General features: G+C 28.7%; 2 protein-coding genes across 3 annotated transcripts in view; both read right to left on the bottom strand.

The window, feature by feature from the left end:
- Window positions 1-8608, bottom strand: part of LOC130815963 (GDSL esterase/lipase At1g29660-like) — a 16670-nt gene extending 8062 nt beyond the window's left edge. The window contains exons 1-4 of one of the 2 annotated variants that reach the window (XM_057682514.1): window positions 8258-8608; window positions 5529-5633; window positions 3443-3709; window positions 1992-2116 (exon numbers count right to left, since the gene is read on the bottom strand). In XM_057682514.1, the coding sequence (XP_057538497.1) occupies window positions 1992-2116; window positions 3443-3683 (366 nt within the window). In that variant the 5' untranslated portion in view covers window positions 3684-3709; window positions 5529-5633; window positions 8258-8608. Of the gene's footprint in view, window positions 1-1991; window positions 2117-3442; window positions 3806-5528; window positions 5634-8257 lie in introns of those variants that run through there. The other variant, XM_057682515.1, reaches the window with a different exon arrangement.
- A 2391-nt stretch (window positions 8609-10999) lies between these two features.
- LOC130815964 (GDSL esterase/lipase At5g45670-like) lies at window positions 11000-15394 on the bottom strand. Its single transcript, XM_057682516.1, has 5 exons — window positions 15067-15394; window positions 13687-13811; window positions 12770-13015; window positions 11984-12239; window positions 11000-11427 (listed from the first exon to the last, which is right to left on the bottom strand). Exons 1-5 carry the CDS (start codon window positions 15311-15313, stop codon window positions 11204-11206), a joined length of 1098 nt encoding a protein of 365 aa, XP_057538499.1. The 5' UTR covers window positions 15314-15394; the 3' UTR covers window positions 11000-11203.
- Window positions 15395-16247: the final 853 nt, after the last annotated feature.

Raw genomic sequence — 16247 nt, 5'->3', positions numbered from 1 at the left:
AATAACAAGAAATTAAAGTCAAAAATAATAATAATAAAAAATAAAAAATTATAATTAAATAAAGAAATAAAAAATAATAATAAAAAAAGAGTAAATAAATAATAATAATAATAATAATAATAATAATAATAATAATAATAATAATAATAATAATAATAATAATAATAATAATAATAATAATACGTAAAAAATGTAAATCAATCAAAAAAAATAATTCAAAATAAATAAAATAAAAAAATAAAATAAAAAATAATATAAAAATAATAAAAATAAAAATAAAATAAATGATCACAAAAATAATTAAAATAAATAATAAAATAATAAAATAAATAATATTAAAAATAATAAAATAATATAAAAAGTACACGTATACTCCCTCACATCGAATATGTACCACTGATAATGTGATATATACCCTTATAATGTGATAATAATGTCTTGTTTTCATTTTCACAAAAAATGTGATTTTCCATAGAACCTGTTCATATATATATATATATATATATATATATATATATATATATATATATATATATATATATATATATATATATATATATATATATATATATATATATATATATATATAAAATTTCGAAAATACTTGCTATCAGAATTTTGTGAATTAATTATAAAAGAGGTAGACCACAGATTAACTAGTAAAATGTCATTTTCATTTTGTTGAGACGTGCCTATTGACACCAAATTTATATGCGCATCAAAAACTACTTTCTTTCTTGTGAAATACTCATTAGATTATAATTTTATTAATATAATTGTTTAATCTTATTTTAAATATTGTAATTAATATGTAAGAAAAACTTTGGTTAAGTGAAATATGCAAAAATAAATAATTAATTAAATAAATAATTAAAATAATGCGTTACATTGTAAAAAATCAAATATAACAAGCAGAGTAGTTAATTGAAAAAAGTATATATTCATAGAAGGCATTGCACTTTGTAGTAATAAAATTTATGTACGTACTTCGAATAACAAATTCGTTGATAACCACAAAATAGTACTCGATTGTATTGTTAATGACAACACAACTTTATACATAATCAAGGCATAATGATACGTTATTTATCTTATCAGAAGCGAGGCGAAAATAATTATTATTATATAAAGCTTTAAATATATATAGTTTGCGTTTAATGAGAAAATAATGGCTTAAAAATAAATCTAAAATAAAATTTTTAATGATGTAAATTAAAATTTGAGTCTATAGTTTACAGTTTAGTATGATTAGACATGTTGCGCTTACTTAAGTAGGCTTAAAGGGCCTGACTATGAAAATATTCGAGTCATTATATATAAAATCTAACATGGTCTAATAATTACTTACAATCGAGTGTGTATTGTATAATATATTATGGGATTTCGATCATTAACTTTAAGCGTTTGATTGTGTCGGTTCTTTTGACATAATTTACGGTTCAACATCCTGACAGCAACCACTTAATTCTATAGCTTATATAAGCAAAATTGAAGAAATGAACAAGTGAAGAGAGTCGTGGGGTGTGGGGTTATTTATGTAGCGTAATGATATGTATTTAAATAATGAGTTCGTGAATTCATGATGAATTATGAAGTACATAGATGTTGTTCTTTGATAGTTATAGCTTGGCAAGTTTGCATTGTGTAAATATTAATACTTTAAAATCATGGCCATCGATTAGGAAGGGCAAAGCGGGGTACCGTCTAGGACCCTGAATTTTTTAGGGGTAAAAAAAACTTATTTTTATGTATATAAGTAATATTAATTTTAATTAAATTTAAATTTAAATTATATTTTATCTAAGTAATATGAATTTTTGATGCTTTTTTTATATAGTAGTTTAAATATTAACAAAAAGTGTATTATATTATTCATTACATTTTAAGTTTTTAAGAGCCTTTTTATCTTTTGCTCTTAATCCAAAAATAAACTGAACATACATGTGAATGTGACATACAAAAAAAGGAAATGTAGAGTAAGATGAACATACCAAATGTTGTCCAGTTTCAGATCGAATTCCAGCAGCTCCAGAAGCATAATTTACACCCTTTAGTATTTGTTTCCCTTTGGCTGTGCTGTATGGTGGTATATACTCCTTAAACCCCAATAGTTCAGCTGCAATCCACCCAATCATACATGTCTTAGATTACGCAGTGTACTGTAGATAATGTTAGGATGGTTTGTCTCATATCGATGAATTAAAGATGGTGTGTAAACTTAAGACATTGATCGTTTTTCTCACTGTGATAAGATTTTGGAATGGTATCCCTTAGCTTATGAAGTGTGTGCACCTTGTGTTTCTTCGATTATATATGCTGATATTGACGATAAGTCCAGCTCAACTTAACATAGTATCCAAGCCGTTAAGTTCAATTAAAAATTAAATAGTAAGTCCGAAATGAATGACGTTTCTACCTTAGTTAATGATTCCCACATGCGAACTTGACGGGTTTTGCATGTGAGGAGGGTCAGGGCCATCCCATTCATTTATAGGCTCATGAACAAAAAATAAAAAGGGCCCTTAAAAATTTAAGGCATAATGAATAATATAATACACTTTTCGTTTTTATTGTTAATATTTAAGCTACTTTGTAAAAACACTAGTAACTCATATTACATAGCAAAAAATATAAATTATATTAAATTATGATAGAAGTTTTGGGCGCACGCAGAATATGTAATTGGACCCAAATAAATATTGTATTACATTCACTGAACACAAATATTTACTTACATCATAAATTGTACAAAGAATATTAGTGAGACTCTTGTTCCGTACCGATACACTCTTCACTTATATTTTTTATGTGAGCTCATGTCTCACTTATTTCTCACACCTCTCGTTATAAGGTGTATATTTCTTGTGCACATTATTGGTGCACACCCACCCTAATAAGCCAAACAATCTATTTATACTGAAGTGTATGGAGTTTGAGAAGTTTATTATACAAATCTATATATCTCTAGAGTATTCTTACATATTTACTCTTCTAGATTTTTCTATCATTCTCTTGATTTTTTATGCTCAATTTAGTCTAGTCTATTCTAGATTTTTCATATTACATTCCATTAAATTACACAAATTTTTGAATTAGACGGTCGCACCGTGAGACATGCCTCATACTTAGGTTAAGTAGCCCAATAATAGAAACTTTTAGCTTATGGACTTCTTGTTTTGAGATTATTTCACCATGAGACGTTCTCATACGTACAAGACAGACTATATAAATAAATATCACTCATACACATGAAAATAAATTATTTGGGCCCTAAAAAATTTTGGGTTCTAGACGGTACATAACTCGCTTTGTTCTTGCTAATCGAGAGTGCTAATCGTGAGTCAGGAGGAGGGTGTTGGAGAAAGAAGGGGCAAATATTTAAACCCTAGAATGGACGTTGCAAGTTAAAAAAAATAGAAAGATATAATATATATTTACTTACTGATTCTATCGACGAAAGTAAGACCATTGGAGAATCTTCCAGTGGGTACTCCGCCAGGAAAATCAAGACCATAAGGAGGATAATTAGCTTTAGCCAAGGTATTGAGTTGATTATTGTTACCAGCATCAGACAAAGAGTCTCCAAAGATGTAGTAGCATGCCACCTTTGCTTCTTCTTTTTTACATTCTACCATTCCCATCAACACTATCATCACAACAATAACTGCTAATATTCCTCTCATCTTTAGTTTGCAGATTGTTGTTATAACTGAAATGGGAATTTTATTTTAATTTGTTAGAGATAATTAATTTAATAAATAAATTAAGATTAAAAAGAAAGCTTTAAGTTTTTCTCTATTGTTGTAAAGAAGTTTTGATGTAGCAGTATTTTATAGTGATGATAACTTAAGGTGTTAGCGTAATTCGGATCACTGTTTGTCCTTACTTAGGAAACGACATGCTTAATAATGCAATTCACGTATTCTTCACATGTTTCTATCTTTCTTATTATCAACTCAAGTAGTGGGAGAAAATTCATAATTTTTAGTTTTTGGAATAGCTAGTATAATTAGGGTGTCAACATTACTAGCTAGTCTTTCAATCAGGGGTCTTTAAGGATGTATGAGTTGATCGATTGCACATGGCCTTCTTTTTTTCCGTATATGAAAATATTAATAAAAAAATAAATATCTTAAGTTTATTAATTAAATAAATATATTTACTATAAATAAGATGCAAAATAAAAATTTTGCACACGGCAATCAAAATTTTCAAGACGGCTCCGCTTCCAATGAGTCTTGTTTACTTTTGTTATTATGGTTTAGTTATAGTTGTAATGTGTGTTATAAGTTGCAGGTGTCTTCCTAAGCCACTATGTATATTAACTCTTTTCTTTGCGGGAACTTATCTATTTGGGGATAAATTGAGTGTATGCATTTCTTCAATCATTGCCTTCTCTTTAGAGGGGGCACATGTCAGGTATGATATGTCTGCTAACCTTCTCCCCTCGTACTCTAACTTGTTCTTGAATTGATGACTATTATTCTGACTGTATTATATTGGTGAGTGAAAAATTATGAGTTTTACATACATTATTATTCCATAAAACTCATTTATAAGTCTTGAAGTGAGATAAGTTTTTAATTATTTAAAAAACTCTTTGATTGTATAAAGTTGAGCACTCTGAAGTAAGTCTAAAAGAAATATATTTAGGAAAATGTTTTTATATAAGGTAATGTGAATGATTGATAATTGATGGTTGGTTATTGGTTTGTTAATTTGAAATGTGGTAACATTGACTGTATTAGTTGCATTGGTTCTTTTTAAGATAGATGTACATGGTAATGTAGAGAGTTTTGAAATTGCTTTTTGCTTGATTATTAATCTAGAAAAAGATATACCAACAAATAAAAAGTTGGAGGAAAAATTTGTTTAGAGCAATTTTTTTTTCAAATGTAGTGAGCTTTTTAATTAACTTAAAAAATATTTATTGAACATGATTTTTTATTGTATTATTTGACCAAATATATTAAACCAGCTAAAAGCCAAAAAATTTACCAACAAACTAATCAATAAGTCAATAGTCAAATACGCTCACTACCAGATATTACTTATAAACAATCTTAACTTAATTACGATGTTAACTTAATTGTAATTAGGAGCTCTAGCTATAATCAAAAATCATCTATAAAGGAGAATTCTAGTCTAGCGCACTTAGTGATCGATGGTTTATCCTCTCTCTTGTTGATTTTCACCACTTACAACTACAAAAATGTTAAATTTTCTCACAAGATACAACAAAAGAGCCTTGCAAAATCTTTGTTTAATTAGTCTTCTCATTTCCTTATACTACTCCTTGAAACACAAGATTATTCATATTACATTCTAGTGCTAAGAATGTAAGAGCGGTTAATTGTACCTCATTGTCGTTATTTTATGTTCCGACTAGAATTCTTTTAGAAAAAGTAACATATTTTAACTCGATTATTCATCAAATTTTTTCAAATAATAAAAAAAAAGAAGCATGAAAATAAACTAAATCAAATCAGATACATAAATAACATAATTACATGCAAGATAAAACTCACCTTCAAGAATTATATATCAAGATTTTTTCGCATATTCGTTCTAGCCTTCATATCCCTTGATACAACCATCTTGGCGAAATTCACCTCACAATTGTGCTTAATCATCTAGCAATGATAACAAGTTGAAAAGGTTACTTTTGTTGCACATCTCTAACAGAAATACTTAAGTCTCAAAGAATTAATCTCATTTGACTTATTAATTTGTTCTATTAAATTTATTATATTTCTGATTTCAATCATGATTTACGCTCTTTTATTAGTTTTCATCTATATATTTAAATAACTTTTATGTAATATTTAATCTCGTTTATAAAGAGGAAACATGTTACATTCAAACTTAGTTTTAGCCCAAAGGGCTCCCGTAACTATATACTACTAGGTTGTATTATTCTATGGATGTGATATTAACTACCTCAAATTTTTACTATCAATGATGAATAGGGGTAGTCATGAATTGTGACCAGATATTCAACGTTTTAAATTACATAAAATTAAAATATCCATTTACCATCTAATTGTTTTTGCAACCTTTGTCTCGATCCAAATTATCTAGTACTATCCGGGTAATCAATTAACGACCAAAAATCTAAACGTCAGCTAAACAGGACTAAAGAGTCGATGAGTTTAAGGACCATACACGTAACAAAAGATACGGTGGGCAAATTGTTTGGGCCTCCCTCTTGTATTAGAACACAAATTTACAGAGAAATAAACAGGCTCAACAAAGATAATGGAATAGAACTAAACTATTTTGATATTTTGTGACATGAGATCAATATTGAAACACCAAAGCTTATTAATTTTGTCAATATCTTAAAGACAAATTGGTTGGGATGAAGCTAGGCCCTAAACAACGTGATGAATTAGAAAAGTATGCATGACATTCCCAACCGACAATGCTCACTATACTTTTTCAGTCTTGAGGTTGATTTGCCATTAAAAAATCACAATAAGACCCGTGACAAATGTACATAAACCCAATTCTACACTCATACAATCATAGTTACAGGACTTACAGCTATATATTATTCACAAATTATTTTTTGTGACAGATGGTTTTTTTTGACAAATCATTTTTGATTAGGTTTTATGGCGGATTCAGGACTCAAATTCAATAAGAACACAATTGAAAAAATAATAATTTAATAAAAGAATCATAAATATAATAATTTTTTTATCAAAACTTACATAAATTCAATTTAATCATATAAAAGAATATTTGGGGAGTATTATATTTCAATGAGTTTTCATATCTTGAAAGTGATGAATAATAAGATTCAGTGAAATTACTTGCGGGCGCAAAAATGCTAATTTTTAATTTTTTTTAAAAAACTCTATAAAGTCACTTGCGGGCGCCGGAGCGTACTAGAGACCGCCCATAATTGGGTCGGCTCATAAAGAAAAATATAGAGTAAAAGTAGGCATTAAACTTTAATGGACTGGGCCTAAAAGACTGTAAATTATTAGCTTAAATTTTTAGTTGAGTTAAATTTTTTTGACATTGACCAACACCTATTGATTAGTATTGATTGTCACCAACATGTTAAGATTATAAATAATATATTTTGAGTTTTAACTATTTGTGTTATGAATGGTAGTATACTAATGTGATTATAAATGATAGTATACTAATGTGTGACTTGAGTGCACATTAAAGGGTTGAATTCATGTGTGTGACTCTTGAGTTGTGGAATCCAAAAGGGTGTAATAAGGTGAAGAGTATTCATGGGAATTATTGGTGTTAATGAAGATTAAGGTGAAGAGTCTCATGTGTGTGACTCTTGAGATAATGCCTTTTCAAGTTCTTATAGTTATTTCATAGTATTCATTACCCTAAATTAACTATGTATTTATGTGAGCCATTCATCTTCAAGTACCTAGCACTATAAATAGGGCTCTCATACCCACACTTCAAGTATGCAAAACACATCAAACACAACCCTTAAGCCAAACACATAGCCTATTGTTGTTATCTCTATCTCAATTGTAATTCTTCATATTGAAGTGTTGTTTGTATTCATTTGATATAATATAAACATAAACTACACACCACGGAGGACGTAGCCATCATTGGGTGAACCTCCTTAAATCTTTGTGTCCTTGTTTGTTACTTTGTCAAACTTAATTTTGCTCATTGTTGTTTGTTCTTAACATCGTAAGTATTTGGCGATCGTTTTCAATTTGTTTAAACTTTTAGTAGAGTTGATCTCTTGATACAGTGTTATAGCTAACGTAATTAATAAAAAGATCATGATTTGAATCATATACACCCCTGACTAAAAGTAAAATACTTTTAAATAAGTACAAAAATGACTTGCACTGCATCCACTCTTGTGTACGGTATAATATTTCAACCATGAGCCAAGTTGATAAGATCAAAACCCATATATCTGTAAAGAAGAGATACGAAGTTACCAGCTCACTTATCTTTGGCTTAATGGGTAAATTTTTGGATCCGATTTGGATAGTCGAATGTTTAAAACTTTAAATATTCACAATTTCAAATGGATAATCAAATTTTCGAATCACGTTTTGCACATTATTATTACTAAAATGATCATAATCTACTTATAAATTACAAATAGAAAAACGAATTAAAATCATTTTGATGAAATTGCGTATTCAAAAAGGTGAATCGTATTACATATTTTGATATAAAAAGGGTAATGAAAATGGATTGAAAAGAATGAAAAACATAAACAGGAGTAGCAGAGATAAATAAAGTGTACCTTATGTTAGCTGGTACAGGTTTGAAGTGATATCTATAAGATAGAAGAGGGTATTGGATGCCCAAGATTGTATTCCTTTTTCTCCACATAAAATAATGTTGAAGATAAATAACAATCGGACAAACAATGATACAGAGAATTTCCCTTTTAAATTTCTGGGAAATTTTTGAGAAATAATTAATAATTTTATTCACATGGGAACAGGACTCATCAATGGAAGTACATTTCAATCGGTAAAGCCCATTAGATGTAGCACAAGAGTTTCAGGTTACGTTGTTGTAGAAGGCCATTAGTGGAATTCCAAGTACATTTTCATATTTAGACTTTTCTTGAGAGGAGATTTTTGGGCATAGTTGGTTCAAAGGTAGATCTTACCAGAGTGTACGTACTTAGTTGTCTAAGTAGTTGTTTATTGTCGCATGTCGATGGCTAAATTTGATCTTAAATGATTTTTGGAATATAATTGTAACTTTTAAAAGACAATTACAATTACATTAAATGTTACTTAAACAACTATTTAATTAAATATTAATATTTTTTTTGAAAATTATATTGTATCTTCATTAAACCACTACAATTAGTTAAATTGCTAAGTGCTACATCAAACATACTAAAAAGAATTAGAAAAAGAAGAGTTGAGAAACATGTTTAAGATGGGGAGATAATGGAGTAGACAATTATTTAGAATTTATAAACGATACCAAAATTAAAAATTTTGAATAATTATTGTTAAACTTATCAATCAACAATATGTCAAAAAATGTTTAGTTTTATATTTATATGCATTACTTAGAATTTTTTATTGATAAAAATGTGTATTAACCACTACTCTAGAATTAGAATTGAAGAATTTACCTAGAAAAATTCAATTTAAAAATAAAAAATCAATTGAGAATGGGATAATACTTTGCTATTTTATGTGTGGTGAACTGGTGATTTGTGGAAAATATTCATTTTTTTTTTTTGCCAAAATAATTGCTCTTTCGTTATTACAGTGCACAATCATCGAAGTAAATCCAACGTAGGACATAACTCCCCTAATTAGACCATTCAATCACTTTGTTTCTTTAAATGACTTCGTAATAGCCATGAACTCGACTTCAATTATTGCAGACATGACTGTCATATGACCTTGTTATGAAAATTTATTGCTAATTAAACACCGTCACACTATTAATATAAACGCAAATTTTGAAATCAATTTTTACCAATTAAATCACGCTTATAATCTAATTCACAGTATCCATTCAAACCACTTTAGGGTTGACCACGAGGGTTAGCCACCTTAGAGCCAACTCGACTTCATTTCTTTGACTTTTTCATGTATTATAGTGTTTTTGAACCTAAGCATATCGTATATGTAATTGGGGGTGTAATCTATATGAATTACTCATCAACATGCTTAGAACTTATGTTGTTGGCATTCTCAGCATTTACTCTATTATTATTTTAAAACTCTATCCCTAAACATAGAGAGATAATATATCCAACTAAGATAATATTGTCAAGGAATCAACTCAACCAAAAGCTTAAGCTGATGGTTGAGACCCCAAGATATGTTATATATTCTAACACGCCCCCTCACACGAGAGCCCTTTGGGCTAGAAGTGTGGATGCAACACATGTTCTCCTCATACATGGTGCTCAATATTCCACTTTGAATGAGGGGTGGTTAAGATTCGAACACGTGACCTTTTTGTCACACTGGCTTCTGATACCATGTCAAGGAACCAACTCAACCAAAAGCTTAAGCTTATGGTTGAGGCCCCAAGATATATTATATACTCTAACATTGTCAAGGAACCAACTCAACCAAAAGCTTAAGGTGATGGTTGAAGCCCCAGGATACCCTTTGGGCTAGAAGTGTGGATGCAACACATATTCCACTTTAAATGAGGGGTGGTTGAGATTCGAACCCGTGACCTCTTGTCACATTGGCTCTGATACCATGTCAAGGAATCAACTCAACCAAAAGCTTAAGCTGATAGTTGAGGCCCCAAGATATGTTATATATTCTAACAAATATAATATCTCATAATGTATATCCCTAAACACAACCAAGCTTATGGAAGACATATTCCACATAGAGTAACCTCAATAAATTAGTTTGATGTTGATTGATTATATTGTTTTACGTTTCTTACATTAATACCACTGGTAATTTCAGATTTTGTGTTTTTCACTCAATCAAGAATTGTTACCGTTGATCTTGGATGATTTAAAATTAATTGTTTTGCCTTAATTTTCTTTTCACAATAGCCACTACCTTTATCCTATATAATTTGCATTAAAAAGAAGATTGTTATTTTTTAAGAAAAAAGATAGATAATGGTATTAAATGAAAAAAAGAATGAATGATGAAATTAAAAAAGAGTTAAAATACATTGATGAGATTAAAAGAAAGTAATGAGTCATATTCCAAAAATAAAAATAATACAAATTAAGTAGAACAGATCAAAATAAAAAATATTGCAAATTAAATACAACAGAGAGAGAGTGTATATAAGAATTTGTTATATAGCTATTATAACATATTTATCATTTTAAATTCATGCAGCAAATGGTATATACCCAATCAAGACTCTATTATATCAACCACCTCGATGGGCCAGATTGACCCCTCTTTCTCTCATGACAAAAATTATTTGAATCATTGCACACTTATGAGTTATGACACCCCTAAACCAAAAACTGTAATCATCATGTTTTTAATTTTACAAATTAATCCCAATAATTAGACAATGTTTATAATTAAATTATAATCTTATAAATGAATAACAAAAGAAAAAAACACAAAAAAATAAAAAATAAAAAAAAGGAATAACTGGGGAATGCTTGTACTCCTCAGCATCCTTAAAATGCAAGCATATTCATAAATTAATAATATCTCTATGTATATAAAATTAATGTTCAATTATTATTATTATTATTATGTATTTGAAGTAATTAGATCTGGGCAAGCCTCTCAATATCAAAAGGATAGGCATCTGATGATGATTCAGCTCTGTATGATCTCCTTCCAATTATATCATTTGCTTTTTCTCCTGGATGGAATGCATCCCAAAATAAGTACTCATTTCTATTTGGGCATGGTGTTTGTAATGGTAAACATGTAATTTGTCCATTGTTTCTCCCTACTCCACAACACCCTGCATTTGTGTTTCTGAACCCTGCAACGTACCATTTTATTTCTCAATTAATTAAATCACCCTTTGATCAAATTCAATATCTAACTAGAAATTTTAATTTGTAAGAGTATTTTATTTCACGTGTTTGGTTTTGCGGAAAACATTTTTCTTTATAACAGTTGTCCAAAAAAATTATTCATCAATGGAAATGAGATGTGTGTAATATATCAAACCAATTCAATCAAAAATTTAAGCTGATGGTTGAAATTAAATAATATGTTATAACTTGATCAAACACCCTTAGTGAAAATGAAAATTTGTTGGGTGTAGAAAAGCGGACAAAATTAAAATCTCTTTTAATTTTAGAGAAAACATTGGCAAAGAGATTAAAAAGCTTTTCGACCAATTTAATTTCATTCATTCATTAGATCAAACAATATAAAATTGTATCAAAGTATATATATATATATAACATGTCTTGAGACTTCAACTAAAAGTTTTAACCATGTGTAAGTTTTTTTATTAAGGTTTCAAGATGTGTTATACCAATTTTGCCATAAGCCAAACATTTTCGAGATTAGGATAAATAATATTGTACCATAAGCACCAGGATTGTCAATTAAGTCTTGGAACATGTTATAAACATTGATGTACACAAACCGGGCATCAGTGTACTCATCGTTGAGTTTTCCAACTAAATCCCTAAGCTGGTCATTGAACATCCTATTGGCTGAATTAATCTGTTCGTCACATGTCGACCCATCTGGACTTCTTTGGGCCAACTCATTTGGGCTACACCCAATCTGCCCAATTCCTATTAATGCAAACTTCCTGGCCCCATAGTTGTATAATGACTACAATCAGGAAATAAAAAAATTCTCATTAGCTTAAAAACAAAACAAAAAAGGAAAAAAAAAAAAAGATAATTTTATACTGATTGACTTACAACATTAATATTTATTATAATAATCTAATAAAATATAAATTTTTGGAACATTAATAATAACGAGTTTCGCAAATAGTTGTTGATTGAACATTTGTTGATTAGTTTGATAAGCTATAGGTGCTGGCTAATCTACTAGCTAGCTGTTAAGTCCAATATATTAGGAAACTATTACAGAGATGTAATTTACTAAAATTAGCTATTAGTTGTTGGAGTTTATTATAGGAAAAGTGGGTCATAAAGCTAATCAAAAAGCTATTATGAGCAGTTTTTAATTTGGTGTAAAAATTAGCTATTTAACTGATTTAAAAGTCATTTATTAAATATTTTTTGTTCATTTGAAATCATTAAAATGAAATATTAATGAACATATTAATTTGTGTAACAATATAAAATTTTAAAATTAAAAAAAAAATAAAAGGAAAAGTAGAGAACACACACCCTAATGTTTTGAGAGTACTCTTGAATAAGGACTTGAGCATACTGCTGAGGGTTGTATTGTCGGCTAGTACCATAATACATAGGCATGAAATAGTTGTTAAGGTAGTCGTTGCTACCAAGTCCAACAGAGTAAATGCATCTGCTTAAGTAACTGGCTGCCTGATCTTCATCCCCTAGAATTTGTACCACTTGAGATACTGTGTTTTGGTAATTGTTTATTTGCCCACTGAATGGAATTCTACCTCCCTGCATTTGTACATTTCTTTTGAAAATGATTATAAACAACAGATGGGTTTTTTTAAGCAATTATAATAGGTTTATATAAATATAATCAATAGATGAATTTATTTTCAGCGTATTAAGCTAACAAAGGTTGATTTAATTTTGATAATTAACCCTTTAAATTATTAAAATACTATAATATATGATGATCGGGAGTGTATTAGGTCATATGCATGATTGCAAAAGACCTTAAAAATTAGTCAAAGGACCTCAAATATTATTCATGTTAGTTTACTTTATATTTAATTTGGTTACTTAAGTTTGGACTCAAAATTAGAAAAATTATAAAATAAATAAGGTCTCAAGATTTTTAATAAGTTTTTACTCCGTCTATGTATATATATTATTTATTGCATTGAAGTAAATCTAATCTAACCCTTGCCGACAGTGTGAAAACTTTTTAATAACTGCTTACAACAGTAACTTGTGCCATTGACAAAAGAATAAAAATATGTAAATTACTCAATATTACTTTTTAAAATTTATTACATCTATTTTATTTTAAGACAAAATTAAAAAAAATGTTTGTATATGATTATGAAGATGAAAAAATGACACCATTAATTTTCTAATAGATAGAAATTATAATAAGACATCAAAATAAAAAATATTAAAAAAAAAAAGCTAGGATTTACCAGTTGTTGTCCTGTTTCTTGTCTAATCCCAGCAGCGGCAGATGCATAATTAACACCTCTTAATATAGATTCACCGCTGGCTTGGGCATATGGCTCTGGATACTCGTCAAACCCCAATTGCTCGGCTGCATCAACATCTCTAATCATCAATTTCATACGTCTACGGTATATGCTCATCTAATGCTATGAGCTACTCAATTCTTAGCTATTTTTTAAAATTAATTTGTGTAAAATTTTGTCAGGTTCAATTTAATATATAAATAGTTATAATAAATATATATTGATATGGGTGTTTTTAAAAATGTTGCACGTAAAAAAATAATTAAGCTTTTTTTGGATTACATGCATAGTAAGCTGTAGAAAGGAGTGACCTAGTTGAAAATTAAATTATAAAACTTTTTTAAAATGTGATACTTTTTCTCTAACTGAAACAAAATCTGAATCTTAATAGTCAAATTTTTAGAACAAGAGTTTAAATGTAATAAAAGCACATAGGAAAATTCTTTAGTTTTTGTGGTGATGGAAAGGAACCCTTAGCTTGCATGTACTGCTAGTCTGCTACCATATAAACTATAAAGTAAAAGCTGAATTTATTACAATGGACCACACTTTTGAGATTAAATGGTAAGAATTTACCTCTAAATTCTACAATGTCTGATCTTTTTATTCCAAAAACTAGCTTAGAGATCACAAGGTATATAGTATATTGATGTATAGAGTGTATATCCTATATACTCCTACTATATTTAGTACATTCTATTTCCAACCTCAACCTAATCTAATTAGTCTAGCTTTTTAAATCACTTTAATATTTACAATAAACTAATTAATTTCTTTTTAAACCAATAAAAGATCAAATTTATTTTTATGGTCTACTTTTATTTTCTTCTACATTTTAATTATTCTTTTAATTAAAAACATGCAACTTTATAATCAGTATTGGTCGATATTTGCGACTTTGCATAGCCCAATAAAGGGCCCTTATCCTCCTGAAAATTTTTTGGTCATTTTATTGATTCAAAATACTAAACAACATACTATTATGATAAAAAAAATGTCTTAGTAATTAAAAAAAAAAATTTAAATTAGAGGTTGAAAGTTCAAATTCTGACCCTTAAAATTATCTTGTCTGAATAATAACCTTGACGACTGCCTTTAATTTACATTCAAAAATACGCTATTGTTTATAGTAAATTCACAATTATTTATTCATATAATAAATTTAAGCTTGAAAAGTAAACCCTGATCTATTTTATTGAGAATGCAATATTTAACTTTTCAATGCGTGAACTTTATGAAAATTATGTTGCATTCTCAATGACACAAACTGAAATGGAGTGAGACTTTTTTTGAATAATTAAGAGAAAAATATAAGCTTACCAATGACATCAACAGTAGTTTTGCCATTAGAAAACCTGCCAGTAGGTCCAGCAGGAAAGTCAATACCATAAGGCAAATAGTTAGCTCTAGCCAATGAAGCAATATTGTTGTTGTTACCATTATCTACCAATGAATCTCCAAATATGAAATAACAAGGCACTTGAGGTTCTCCATTTACCATACCCAATAAATTCATTATAAATATTGATAAACAAATACACCATATTTTTTTCTTATACAACTCCATTATATCACCAACTAAACTAATATAATTATAATTATAAGACACTAAAAAAATACCCTTAAAATGGGAAAAATAAGTAATTAATGTGACAAAATTGAAAAGGAAGGAATAAGTATTTATAGAGCAAAAAAAAGAGTTAGAAAGACAGTTAATGAAGTTAGTTAGATGGTGCATTAAATTTACGCGGACAAAGGTGTGACTGCTGTAGTGCTGTGCATGTTAAGCTGATCAGTAGTCAGTATTAGTGTGTAGCAGACTAGCTTGGTAGTGCAAGTTTCTCAGTAAGTATTTAGTGGATATCGTAGAATGAATTGGGATTACCATGCGTTCACAATTTCTTTATCACAACTGTGTGTTTGGGTAGGTATCCAATATCAAAAATTCTTCTTAGAGTTGTCTCATACGGACATATCTCTAATTGGACTGGTCTAAAAAGAAAATATTAAGTAGATTTTTTGGTAGATATTAAGAATATTATAAGTAGGCATTTAGAATATTATAAATATTTAAGTACTTACTTGGTGGGCATTACGTATATTGTAAGTAGACATTAAAGATATTATAAGTAGACATTAAGGATACGGTAAGTAGGTTAGTAGGCTAAATTTCTCGATAGGCATTAAGAATATTGTAAGTATGCATTTTTAGTACTTTTTCGGTAAGCATTAAGAATACAGTAAGTGAATATTAAGGTTTGATGGGCCTCAAAGAGACAGTTTCTCAGGAGACTGGCTAATCCAATATAATATATTTACACACATTCTTGTATGAGAGTGTTTGAGTTGGTCTTACCGTGAGACATGTTTCATACTTAGGTTAAATAACACAATAGTAGAAACTTTTAGCTTATGGGTTTCATGTTTTGAAGTCGTCTCACTATGAGACGGTCTCATACAAGACCGACTGATATATTTATGGGCGGATGTAGTATGTTGTT

This window comes from Amaranthus tricolor, chromosome 6 (assembly GCF_026212465.1).
Source record: "Amaranthus tricolor cultivar Red isolate AtriRed21 chromosome 6, ASM2621246v1, whole genome shotgun sequence".
Lineage (NCBI taxonomy): Eukaryota > Viridiplantae > Streptophyta > Magnoliopsida > Caryophyllales > Amaranthaceae > Amaranthus > Amaranthus tricolor.
This window is presented reverse-complemented; position numbering and strand designations above follow the sequence as displayed.